Source organism: Barbus barbus (assembly GCF_936440315.1).
Source record: "Barbus barbus genome assembly, chromosome: 14".
In the NCBI taxonomy this organism is placed as follows: Eukaryota; Metazoa; Chordata; class Actinopteri; order Cypriniformes; family Cyprinidae; genus Barbus; species Barbus barbus.
In genome coordinates, this window is record NC_136742.1 from 26,434,715 (window position 1) to 26,449,312 (window position 14,598).

The following is a 14,598-nucleotide window of genomic DNA, read 5'->3' on the forward strand; positions in this document are numbered from 1 at the left end:
AAAAGCTCCTCAGGTCTTTCATTGCATGACATGATATTTGAGATGTATGCAATATGTCGACAGTATGTTAGCTCTCAATCTTGGATGACAGTCATGTATTTTAATAAAAACTAGTTAACCCGGTAAGTTTCCAGTAACAAGCAATTTGTTTGTCCATATTGAAAGTGAAAAATATGACGTGTCACAATTACACATATATATATATACACATGCATACACACAATTATATAAATATAATTAAAAAATATATTATAATATATATAACAATATAAATATATTAAATATATTTTTATATATAGTAATATTGTATAAATACAATAAATATATAGATTATTATATTTCAAATATATCAAATATAAAATATGTATATCATAAAAAATATTAAATAAAATAAATATACTAAATATATTTAAAGTAAAGTAAAGTAAAGTAAAGTCGTGACGTATTGTCACGTATGGTGACCCATACTCGAAATTGGTGCTCTGCGTTTAACCCATCCAAGTGCACACACACAGCAGTGAGTAGTGAACAAATGCACACACACACACACACACCGTGAACACACACCCGGAGCAGTGGGCAGCCATGCTGCGGCGCCCGGGGAGCAGTTGGGGGTTCGGTGCCTTGCTCAAGGGCACCTCAGTCGTGGTATTGAGGGTGGAGAGAGCGCTGGACATTCACTCCCCCCACCTACAATTCCTGCCGGCCGGAGACTCGAACCCGCAACCTTTGGATTACGAGTCCGACTCTCTAACCATTAGGCCACGACTTCCCCATAATATTATATAAAAATGTATTAACATATTTAAACATAATATTTTGTAATATTAGGTTATCTATTATCAAAATAAAAAATTATAACCTAATGAATAAAGAGTCATTTATAAATCAATTTTACGTTAAATGTTTTCATTTTTGGCTGTCAAATGAGTCAAAATGAAGCTGTTGGTGTTTTAATTTTTTTCTGGTTCATTCATTACACTGGGAATTAATTATTACACATATTGCATTGTGGGATAAATTATTCTGTGCTGTGTGCTTTGTTGTATAATGCACAATATTCCACTCCATACATACAGAAAATGTACATTTTGTGAACAATATGCATGCTATTGCAACACAGCCCAAACAAAAAATACTATTAAAAAAGTGCGGTCACAACTGGTCAAAAAAAAATCACAGCAAATTCAGCTTTCTCACACTCACACAGTGCTTTATTGTGTCTCGTTAGGACACAGTGTTGCATGTATTTTGCAACATATGCAAATAATCTAGGGTATTCAATAGATCATCAAAGAATAATCATCAATAAATATTGCAATATGTAGTATAGATACATAAACACTCCATTGCCTTTATTTTATCATTGAAAAGATCCACAGAAAAGCATTTTGCGTTCTTCCAGTGTGAATGTCTAGTCTGCATGGCTGCTGGAGGTGTGGAGAAAATGTTCAAACAGCCCCAGTGCGATCAATGCCTTGATTATGTGCGGATGCTCCTTGCCTTACATCACTCCTTGGCAGTCATGAAGACACTGCTAAATGGTCGAACAGGGCCGGAAAATTGGACTCCTGCCATCTTCAGGGACACATCCTCTCTATAATGACCTTTGACTCTGATCTCAGAATTTCCTGGGAGACTGAACTTGGCAGGGTGTTTTTAAAAGCTGATAGAAACGCTCAAATGTGTCTGGCATCAAATCTTTAGTCTCATCCAAGCTATGGGCACTTTTGGCCCTGTGGACTTTTAGAAAACTTTTAGAAACTCTTCTACAGTTAAACACTTTAAGTTCTTTAATTATTGTCATTTGTCCGCTAACAACATCGTGAACATACAAGAGTGAACATATTTCCAATGTATTGTTCATTTTGTGGTGGAAATGTCAGTAATGGAAATGACATTTTAAATATTTTTTTTAAATAAAATGGCCAACTCCTTTTCTTGCTAAGACTAATTTCATAGGTAGGATTTTAAATAAATAAATACATTTTTTATGTAAAGTACTTTGAATTACCGTTGTGTATGAAATGTGCTATATAAATAAACTTTCCTTTAAAATAATAATTGAAAACAAAATTTACACAATATATTGTTCATAAGTGATATTTACCATTGAAAAAATTAATATAAATCATTTCCATGCAACAATCACAAATCATTTATTTAAATTATTTAAATTTTGTTTAGATGATCACAATTTGTTTATATTTTTTTTTAAATATTACGATGCAAGTGATAATATTTTGATATATTTTCCACTGTAACATTACATTTAGTCATTTAGAAGACGCTTTTATGCAAAGTGACTTACAAATTATATAATATAATCATATCATATTATATTATATATCATCATATTATATCATATAATTATATTATATTTACATTATTTATTTTAATTAGTAATTAAGAAATTTGAAATAAATTTCGTCTGCTACACAAACTGAAACACACAACACAATGTTCATAAGCCGAAAAAATAATTTTATTCATTTATTTTTCAGTGTATATTAAGAATGAAAGTCTGTAACAAAGATACAAAAATTTAATTTAAAATAAATATCAGCCCTAGGGCCCAAAAGTGCCTGTAGCTGAAGAAACACCTTGATATGCAATATCCCAAAACCTGGGCGTTAGTGCATTAGAGTATCAGAATACACTCTGAATTTGATTTTACAGATCCTTATTGCATTGACAGTGTGTTATCTGACACACTTAGATTTTATCAGTGCCGGATATTGACTAATGGCACTGAAATGTCTTTGTCGTAATATCTGTTTATTGTACACTAGGGACAGGAAATGGAGAGTGTGCTGCATTTCAGCACAAGGAAATGAACATGAAATCCTTCTGTCAAGACAAACGGGGACGGTCCAGCCCTTTAATTAACCCCTAAGACATGATAAATCTCTGAGTCTTTCCATCTCTCTTTAATCTCTTAGAGGTGCCGTTTCTGAGGCTCTGCTTGAAATGACCGGAGAACTGTTTTAGGATAAAAAGACAACAGAGTGAGAAGACAAGCTGGAAAATCTGTGCTTCAAGAAAAACTGAACTGTTATGTTGCATTATCAACACAAATTAGCATAAAGCAAAAAAGGTCAATCAATCTTTTAAAATAAATTCCTGAATATTCACAAAATTAAGGAGGTCATGTTTTTAATTTTTCCACTGAAGTCAGCTTATAATGTTAGTCCAATTTCGTTGTGCCAAAAAACATTTTCCACTCTTTCTCTGATCTTATAATTAAATAAACAAGTTTTCTATTTATGCACCATTAAAGAAATAGCTCACCCAAAGATGAAAGTTGTCATCATTCACTCACCCTTATATCATTCCAAACTTGTAAGAGTTTCTTTCTTCTATTGAACACAAACGATATTTTGAAGAATGTTGGTAACCAAAAGTTGATGGTCTCCATTGACTTCCATAGTATTTTTTCTGTACTATGTACGTAAACCCGCAACTGTTAGCTTGAATAAAAGTCATACAACATTTGGAACAATTTAAGGGTAAGAAAATGTTGACAGAATTTTCATTTGTGGCTGAACTATCCCTTTAAGATGTCTATGCAAACACTCTCTTCACAAAACCTGTATATTTCGACAAGTTCACAAAACAATCTGTGCTGAAATGTGCCACACAAACTGCTGAGATCAGACCAGATGGTCATCACTGACATGTGTTAATGAATTCTGTGCCATTTCAATAAATGGTCTTGGGAAGTTATCAGTTCTGGACCATTATTTCATATGTCAGGCTTTACAGGGTTAATGCGAAAGTAACATTTTAGGTGCACAATTTCAGGTGGTACAAACACAGACAGTGCCTCACCAAGAAATTGCCCCTCTAAGTATTAGACTCCAGCATAAAAATGCTACTCCAGCGCACTGAAATAACTCAAGTCATCACAAAGGGCAGTTCAAGTGCTTTCTAGTAGAAGGGAGTGTTGCATGACAAACATTCAAGCTTTTCGAGTCACAGTGATGAAAAGTGGCTGTCAGTGTGGATTATGACCAGCTTTAAAACTGACGGGACGTGTACAGATGTGGCAGCTGTGTCACTGACCCCTTACGAAAATACCAGTGGGAAAAATGCAGTTTTTGTAGATATGCCACAGAAAACTAAAAGGGTTAATGGGACCATGTTAACCAGCAAAATCCATGACCTTTTGGGACTACACTTCATTAATTTAACTTGCAAAAAGGACAGGCACTCACAAAGGTCAAAGGTCATATACTGTATATATTAGTGGTCGGTAAGATTTTTAAATGTTTTTTTAAAGGGGTCATCGGATGCAAAATTCACTTTACATGTTGTTTGAACATAAATGTGTGTTGGAAATGTGTACACATCCATCCTATAATGATAAAAATCCACCCAGTGTTTTTTTTTTATCCCCGTTTTAAAATCCCCTCTCTCAAATCAGGCTGTTCTGAGATTCCTCTCAGAATGACCTAGTTCTGTACAGGCCCCTCCCACGATAGTTGATTGACAAGCCATCTTACCTTAGACCCGCCCTGAGTGAGCTGTGAGCTGTCTGCCTCCGGTTCAGGGGAAGACCATTGCTGTGTCCCAATGTGCCTACTTATACTACACCCTTAAAGTATGTACTCTTTTGGTGAAGAAAAAGTACACACTTTTGAGTGTGTAGTAGAAGAGTAGGCAAGCTTTGGGACATACTATCACATCACACAACTGCGTCTTTACCGGACTGCTCTGTCGCACCTGTTACACGCACCCCCGCTCATATCTTCTGCATAATGATGAATTTAAAAGTTAACGACCAAATTATGTTTATAAAAGTTCACATTGCGGTTGCAGATGAAATATAACACGGATAACAATAAATAAATATTTTTTACCAGGTTAAATGTTGATTATTAGTAACTCAAACCCCTTTTTGCAAACCTCTCTACCCTAACAGTCTATCGCGCGCATCCGCCACGTTTGTAGTTTTTCTAACGCGTTTTATATGTGTTTGTAGTTCTGGACCGAATCCGTCTCCAAAGTGCAATGGATTGTGGGCAATTTTAACCATTAGCGTGTGCACGGATCCACACTTCAAAAATCGACCTGAAATAGTAGACCATCCGGGGACTTTTTGCATACTCTTTTTATTGTAATCTCACATACTATTTCGGATGGATAGTATGAACATTGGGACGCAGGGCAGATGTCTCAGATTAAGTGATTGAGGTGTTCTGTTGTTGGATGTAATAATGAATATAGTAGTCATCATTTACTCCGCTGAATACGCAGAGTATTTGTTACTTTCGCTTTGAAGTGAATGCGCCGATCCTAGTTCTAAATAAATGCATCTATGTTTGCGCGAATCATTCGTGATCCAGCTTTATCTACAGAAGAAGTGAATATAAGGGTTTTTATGAATCTTTGCGAATCGCCTTTCCTAATAATGTGCTAGTTAGCCAGTTTCGCGGCTGAAGTTTTGTATGTTCCATAGATTTATATACCTAGATGCCTCATTATCGACTATTTCTATGGGCCGCGATACGTAAGCCATCCACCATTTTTGGAACGGTCTGCGAATCTTTGGGCCTGTTTACACCTGGTCATTTCATGCGTTTTCTCTGATCGGATATCTATCTGATTTGTTAAAACGTTTCCATTTATACTTGGCCACATAAATGTGTCGTCGCAAAACGGATATAAATCCGATCTTCAATTCCCGTGCTATATTGAAGTTTAACAGAGTTCACGTCAACGAAATCAAAAGATAAGCGCTGCATTTTATTAATTATCAGCTCATTTCAAGTTCAAAGACCACATCAGGAGAGCGCGTGGCATCAGCACTGGAAAGATAAGTTTGTCCTACTACTATTAATGAAGATGATTGTGTGTTGAGCATCTGCATCTTACTTTCAGTTTCATCCGCAGCAGTTTGCGTGTTGGCTTGCTGAAGAGATGCTCAGCTGCTCGTCCGCGGCGATGTGTGTTACATAGAACATTCATATCTGATTATGATGTCATATAGCCTTTAACACGCTCTCACACTTTTGTTATTTTAACATTTTGGGAGGAGTAAAATTTACATATGTGGTTTCAACAACCAGATGCATTTACACTTGTCCAGTTTCGTCTGGAATGTGGCCCAAACCACCTCCTGAAGTGGTTTGAGCGATCGGATTTATATCTGTCTCGAATGCATTTGAGAGGGCATTTACACCTGGTCTTTTCACAATCGGATAGCTATCCGATCAGACAAAACGCATGAAGTGACCAGGTATAAACAGCCCCTTTGAGCGCATTGACTGTATGCGTCTACAACAGCAAGTTATACGCTTGTATAACTTTGAATATTCATTGATTATATATTATGGTGAATGCAAGATGGCTGATGCGTCAACGTATCTGGAGCGGTCGAATTGGGAATCTACACATATCTATGGTCTGCTCGTCACTCCACTGAAGAGAGGGGTGGAGTCAGCAGAGCTCACGAGCATTTAAAGCAACATTGACTATAACAGTGTGCTGAAAACAGAGCTGATTTTTACAAGGTAAAGGAGTTTTTTACACTAGCATTGAGAAATTTTAACCAAAGTCTGTTATAAACTTTTCATTAAGACCCTAAAGAATCATATCAACTTGTGTAAAATGGGCATCCGATGACCCCTTTAAAGTATTGTATGCTCAGAAAGGCTGCATTTACTTATTCAGAAAAAAAAAAAGGAATATTGTGAACTATTATTACAATTGAAAATAACCTGCTTCTATTTTAATATATTTTAAAATGTTATTTATTCCTGTGATTCAAAGCTGGATTTTTTTTTAGCAGACATTATTTTAGCAGACATTAGAAATCATTCTAATATGCTGCTTTGACGAATATCAAGTTAAAAAGAACAGTATTTTTTTTAAATAGAAATCTTTTTTAATATTATGTCATTAGTGTCATTTTTGATCATTTTAATGCAGCCCTGCTGAACAGAAGTATTCATTTCCCTACTCGCACCACCTTATAATAGGTAATGTGCAGTAGCAAAAACAGTCAGGAGGGTGAAAATGGAGATGTTAAACTAAAACTTTGTTTTTAGGAGCATGAAACCTTGTGTAACATTATAAATTCAGGTTCTGTGATATGTCCCATTAAAATATGTGACAGAGCGTGCCATTGTTTTTGAGTTAGGCAATATGAGTGGAAATTTCAAGATGGATCACACTAAGATTCTTCATGCTGCATCCTTCATCCTATCAAAGCACCTGCTTCCGAGTGGCACATGCCGAGACAAATTGAATCCTGGCCGTCCTTCATTCACCGGTAGACTGACACATGAGGCTTCACTCCTGAATTCACCTCGATTAATCACGTTTCACTGGAGGGAATCAGACGTTAAGTGAATGATGATATTTGACTTTGCTGCAACGCTGTGAGGGGCAATTAATTGAGAGGAAAGGATTTATTTTTCCTTTTTTTCAGTTATGTTCGATTTGGCCGTATTATCAAAAGCCAACTTCACCGTCACCTCTAAGCATAATCAGAATAGATGCATTAATGATCTGAGGTGTTCACATGTCTGGGCAAAACACTAACAACACTCATTGCTGACACAAATACACACACACACACACACAACTCCAGCACTGCAAAATATTTACTGGAGATACCAACTGCTGAGTTTGGAAATGGCAAAATTTTCAGACATTTTCCACTCTCCTCAGTTGATGATGAGAGTGTGTGATATTTGATTATTCTTAGACCACCCATGAACACAGCAAAGGAAAAAGAAAGCCAGTCATAAATATGTATGCACAGCCCCGCTTCATGATATTCATGTTTATGGAACTTAATTGAAGACATTGTAAGACTTGGAAATATCCATTTTATGAAAAATGCACTTTTTGTAAATTAAAAAGATTTTTAAAAAATAATTCTAATAATATTGTGTGTGTGTGTGTACTGTAGTACAGTTGTTTTGAATGGCAATAACTTTATTTATATTATTATATATTTATACAATTATTTTATATTTACTGTATTTTTAACAAACTGGTGACTGGTGTGTATAGTTAGTGCTGAGCAATGATTAATTGTGATTAATTGCATCCAAAATAAAAGTTTTTGTTTATATAATATGTGTGTGTGTACAGTGTATATATGTGTATGTGTTTATATATTTAGAAAATATTTACATGTTTAGATTAGTGCTGTCTAACGATTGATCGCGATAATCACATCCAAAATAAAAGTTGTGTACATAATATATGTGTGTACTGTGTATATTTATTATGTATATATAAATACACACACATGCATGTATATATTTAAGAGAAATATTTTATATATATGAAATATATTTATATATATAGTATAAATTATAAGAAGATAAATGTAAATATATACATGCAAATATATTTAAATAATTTCTAAATATATATTGCATGTGTGTGCATTTATATATACATAATAAATATACACAGTACACACACATTTATTATGTAAACAAAAACTTATTTTGGATGCAATTAATAGTGATTAATCGTCTGACAGCACTAGTTTAGATTTATATTCATGTCATTTATATTATATATAAATATATTTAATATATAAACAACATTTTTCTTAAATATATACATGCATGTGCATGTATTTATATCTACATAATAAATATACACAGTACACACACATGTATTATATAAACAAAAACTTTTACAAACAAAAAACAAAACTTTTATTTTGGATGTGATTAATCACGATTAATCTTTGCCCAGCACTAATACATATACATATATTTATATTAGCATGCGTGGAATGATTTGTGCAGTGAAGTATTAATTTAAGAAATATTATATTCACACAATGCAGCGAATGAGTCATATGAACAACTTTTATGATACTTTTGCATCTTTGTTGTTGCTTGAAATCCTAAATCCTCATTTTAATAGCACGCAAAAGAGCAAGAAACTACATAATTCAAAATTTCTCCATTTGTGTTCAATGGAAGGAGGAAAATATATAGATATGCAACAAGGTTAAGTAAATGATCGCATATAGGAAACATAATCATTATAAGTGCATAATCATACTAAATACATTTTGTGTGGTGATGGCGCAGTGGATAAGACACATGCCTTTGGTGTGAGAGACCTGGGTTCGAATCCACTGTGAGACACCAATGTGTCCCTGAGCAAGACACTTAACCCCTAGTTGCTCCAGAGGCGTGCGACCTCTGACATATATAGCAATTGTAAGTCGCTTTGGATAAAAGTGTCAGCTAAAATGAATAAATGTAAATAAATGTAATGCAACACATCATTCTGCTCACATCATCCTCCTCGCCAAAAAGTGAAATACATTAAACTGCACAGAGGAAGGAGTTAAAGAGTGTCCTGCTAAACCGAAATAAAGCTGATTAAGACGCCTGGATTAAATTGCTCATAAATGTTCCACAAAGCAATAAATGGGCATTAAGCTGCGAACAAAACTATGAGGCTCATTATCGGGAGAATTTCATAACGGAGACTGAATGTTAACTCAATTTTAACAGCTCCTGCCAAGTCAAGGCATGTGAGTTCCTCTGACCTGATTACCGCCACATGATTAAACAGCCAATTACATTGCGGCACAAGGCCCCGGAATAGCCATTCTGGGAGCAGAAATCATCAGATCCGCTCCACTGTTATTCTGAAAGGAGAAATACCGGATCAATGAGTTCTAGGCTTTAAGCAAAAATTCACTGTTTCTAGGACTTGTCTTCCAAAGCTCGCTAATAAAAGCGTGTCATATAGAACGACTTGTTTGTAATTCAATTTTGGAGCTTATGTGATTAATCATTTCTTCGAATGAAGATCCAAATTAAAAAGATACATTGTAACACCTTTCTGAGGATTCCGCCTTCAAGCCTCAGAAGGATGAATGGCACGTTTCATTTAACATTTCACATGATTTCAGCTGTCGGCCGTGCAGTAATGGTGCCAAAGGAAATGAGAACAAAGTTGCGCTGTTAGACCCAGGAAGTCGACGCAGCCATGTGAATGGCTTGGGTGCACCAGAACAATAACATCAGCCCACCCGCTCCTCAATGAGCCATGAACATTCCATGCATTATCTCCTGGGTTGCTAAGAAAAGGAGCCACTTTCTTCGAGGATTACATTACGTCTTAACAACTCTGACAATGTGAAAAGCTCAAGTACACATGACTAGAAGAACTTGCTGGGTTTCTGATTATATATATTTTCAAATAACCTACCATGTGGTTGCTGTAGTCTGGCGGTAAGCATTCAATGCTGTCTAAAAGGTTGAGATCTCGGTTTCAGGGGCAAAATCTAAAACATTAACACTGAAAACAATGAATACTGAGCTACTTCCTGTAGCTCAAATGGTAGAGCATGGCGCTAGCAACGCCAAGATCATGGGTTCGATTCCCAGGGAAAGCAAGAGCTGATAAAATGTAAAAACTGTAACTAAAATGCAATGTAAGTCGCTTTGGATAAAAGCGTCTGCTAAATGCATAAATGTACATGTTATTATTTTAGTATTAGAGTTAAGAAAGTCTTTAAAAAATGAAAATTCTCTCATGATTTACACTCAAACCTATTTTCTTCTACTGAACATAAAAGACAATTTGAAGAATGTGGGTAACTAAACAGTTGCTGGTACCTATTACCTTCCATAGTATGGGGGGAAAAAATACAAAAATAGGAACCAAAAACTGCCACATTCTTCAAACTATTTTCTGTTGTGTTCAGCAGAAGAAAGAAATTCATACAGTTTTGGAACAACTTGAGGGCGAGTAAATGATGAGAATTTTTATTTTCGGGTGAACTATCCCTTTAACTTTTTACCAAGAAGCCCATCCCCTCCATATGCCACAGAACTAGCTGGGTAGATCAATTTCAAAGAAATATAATCCACTGTAAAACATTAGCAATTTCCCCCTAAAACAACTTCTATCCATTTGCAAACATTATTAGCTGTAATGCAAGAAAGATATCTTAAACTAATCTTCCTGTGCCGTGTGAACCGCATGGGTTTTTCTACAGACGAAACGTGATTAGATTTAGCTTAGCTGTCCTCACTATCCATGAGTCGGAGAAAAGACAGCTTTCCCTACAAAAAACGATTTTCATTGAGTTTGCTGTTGACTGGCACAATATTAATTACTGAAACAAATTCAGAACACAAACGCACACACATATTCCACAGTCGACTCATTTTCCCCATGAGGTGAGGACGGGAAAGAGCTCTACCGAAGGTAATGGAGGACAAACTCTTTTTTGCTGCTCCTAGCATGTCATGGGGAATTACTAGATGTTGCATATTTTATATCTTATTATGTCACATTGTTTCCACAACCCCGTTGCACATTGAGAAAAGCAGTAACGTGGCAGGTTTACGCTTGGTACAAGTTTAAAGGGATAGTTTACTGTAAAAAAAAAAATTAAACATTTTTGTCAAATCATTATGCTCCTCTTGCAATGCAAGCATTAACAGATACTCTCCAGCTCCAAAAAGCACAAAGGTTTTGAACAACATTACGGACATTTTACTTTTTGAGTGAGCTACTCCTTTAAGTGGTTGCTATCTAAATGGAAGACAATCATCCAGGATAAAACAACCTTGAGGGTTATTAATGCAATCTGAATCTTTCTTCCAATTAAGCTTTATATTGCATTGCTTTAAGCAACCACAAATACAATATGACATCAAATCCCATAAATGAGTATGACCTTTTTCATCCAAACAAGCATTTCAATTACTGGGCTTTGGAATGAAACAGACAGACACTGAGAACATTAAGCATGATGGATCAGACCAAGCTCATGATGCTATCTGATTATGAAACTTGCACCTTATGTAGGTGTTTCTTATAATATATCAAGTGTATCATAAACAATATATGTGAACAGTCAAAACCTGCCAGGATCCAGAAACGCACTCCTGTACTGATTGCATTATGAAGTTATTTGAGTGCAGAATTTTATAATACAAACTATCAAAGTGGTCAAAGATCCCACCCATATGATATTTTGCTTTCAATATACTATATATGCCCGCTTGATTTGACCTGTAGCACAAACTTTGTGGGACGAGTTAGAAATAGTGATGTGGCACTAAATATGTTAATTTCTATACAGTGGTGGCATACAGCTGGTTAAAAGATTCCTCAGTAAGAACAGGCTTCACTTTCACCCTTAGAGCAGATTTTACTTTTGGCAGGTTCACAATGGGCACTGAAGCACCCAGCATGCAACCCGATCTGCCCCTGCACAGATTCCACCTCTTGGGACATTGTTCTGGGAGATAAAGGCAAGTGGCTGGGATAAAAAAGACCAGCAGATGGCAAAGAGAGAGAAAGAGTGGGCTGCCTGACTCATCTGACCTAGGACTACCAGCTGTCATCCTCTCTGCATAACCACACACACAACTGGACCAGCTGAAGCCTCCCATCCGGATACCCTTACACACACGGACAAACAAATTACCAGACAAAACAACTCCAACAAGTCAGAAGAATGCTTCTGGCGCATTTAAAGTTAGAACATCCCAATTACGATCAAAATTCAACAAGGGCTTGAGACAAAAAATTTAAAATAAATAAAAACACTACCAAAAGTGACAAAAATGCTTTGGTATTTAAAATATGGGAGGAAAAATACTTCTATTCTTTATCTAACAAACAACATAATTAAATTTAGAAAAATCTACTTTTTTATTTTTTAACTCCTATTTATATTCTTTTCTAGATTCAATTAGTAATGGATTCAGTGACTGCAGACGCCATACACTGACTGTTGTAATTTCTTACTAGCAGTTGAAAAAGTTCATATTTTCGGTGTATTATTCATCTGTAGCCGTCATTTCATTTGTCTTTAATGCACATTTTGTGCTAATATGATGGGTTTTGATGCAAAAGACAAACATTTGTGACCCTGGACCACAAAACCAGTCTTAAGTCACTGGGGTATATTTGTAGCAATAGCCAAAAATACATTGTATGGGTCAAAATTATAGATTTTTCTTTTATGCCAAAAATCATTAGGATATTAAGTAAAGATCATGTTCCATGAAGATATTTTGTCAATTTCTTACCGTGAATATAATCAACTTCATTTTTTATTAGTAATATGCATTGCTAAGAACTTAATTTGGACAACTTTAAAGGTGATTTTCTCAATATTTTGATGTTTTTGCACCCTCAGATTTTTAAATAGCTGTATCTCAGCCAAATATTGTCCGATCCTAACAAACCATACATCATCTGAAAGCTGAATAAATAAGCTTTCCAATGATGTATACATCTCAATTTTGAAAAATTGACACTTAAGACTGGTTTTGTGGTCCAGGGTCACATTTGACCTGAAAACACTAAAAATATATGCATTTATAAAGGTAAAAAACTACTTAAATTCTATCTGAAGGATAAAGTTCATTTCTGACACCCACCCAAATTTGGCCACCTTAGAACCTGATTAAGAGTAGATTTTCAGCCCGAGCTGCTCAGATTGCAGTTTTATCGGGCCAAATTGTACACAACAGGTTTTCTGTGACTTAAACAGGCGTTAAAGAGAAAATCCTCTGGTGCCAGCATGCACCTGTGATTGATGGACACACATCACAAGACAAAAGAGACAAAGTGTGCATTTCTCCACAAGACCTTTCCGTCAATGTGATGAAGTGAATCCTGACTTTTACAAAAAGACAATCGGTGATGCTCACTGCAAGCATGCAGACCGAGGAACAACATGTGAAGGATGTTTTGTAGGAATCAATTTAAGAAATGACAGTAACTGACATTAGAACATTAATATTTCATGCTAATGATTAGCACAAATAATAACAGAAGACACCTGCTCATGGCTCATGAATATAAAAACAGGACTTGATTTATTATATCTTTTTGATTTTAAAGAACAAAACAGAATAGATTGCTTCAGTTTACTCTGATGCAAACATGGTTGAGCAAACCAGGTGCGAATAAATGTGCATAGCATGACAAAGTTGAATTGATTTCTGAGCAAATCCATACAGGATATTTCCAGTAGTTTCTCTTACCTGTTAAACACTTTCTTCATCCTCTGGAACAGCGATGGTGAGGCGGTGACTGTCTCTGATGGAATGGTCTCAATAGTGGTGACAACATGGTTCTGGTGCTCGGGCATCATCTCTAAAGCTGAAAACTAAAGCGGTCAATCAGTAAGCAGTGATCATTCCTAAGGCTTTGGTTATTCCGAGCAGCTCCAGCTCTCCATACTGCAGGTGAGAATAAACAGGTGTATGTATCTCTCCCCAGTAAGTGCTGGAGGAGGAGGGATGCTGGAGGCTCCTAGAAGTCGCTGGATGTTACAGATTCATGCGCGATGTTGCACCTGTCCCCCTGTTTGCTTTCTGAGCAGATGTTTCCCGGTGCTTCGGTGCGCATTTTCTGAACGCCAGAGCAGGACTGCCGTGATTATTGGGAGGAGGTGCGCTTTTGAGTGAAATAGACAGTTTGACCGCTAGAGGCCACTGTTTCAACCAATGAGAATGAGCTAAAAAATGACGCTCATTAAAATAAAAAGCTGTAATAAAGAAATGTAAGCACATTTGATAAATGTAATAATACGTACTGCAATAAATAAATGTAATTATGTCTTGTAAA

General features: G+C 35.8%; 1 protein-coding gene across 1 annotated transcript in view; it reads right to left on the reverse strand.

Annotated features, from left to right (window-relative positions):
- The window catches only part of LOC306879821 (solute carrier family 35 member F1-like), a 92,644-nt gene extending 78,239 nt beyond the window's left edge, over positions 1-14,405 (reverse strand). Inside the window, exon 1 of the mRNA XM_079433021.1 lies at positions 14,013-14,405. Coding sequence (XP_079289147.1) covers positions 14,013-14,122 — 110 coding nt within the window. The 5' untranslated portion in view covers positions 14,123-14,405. The remainder of the gene's footprint in view (positions 1-14,012) is intronic.
- Positions 14,406-14,598: the final 193 nt, after the last annotated feature.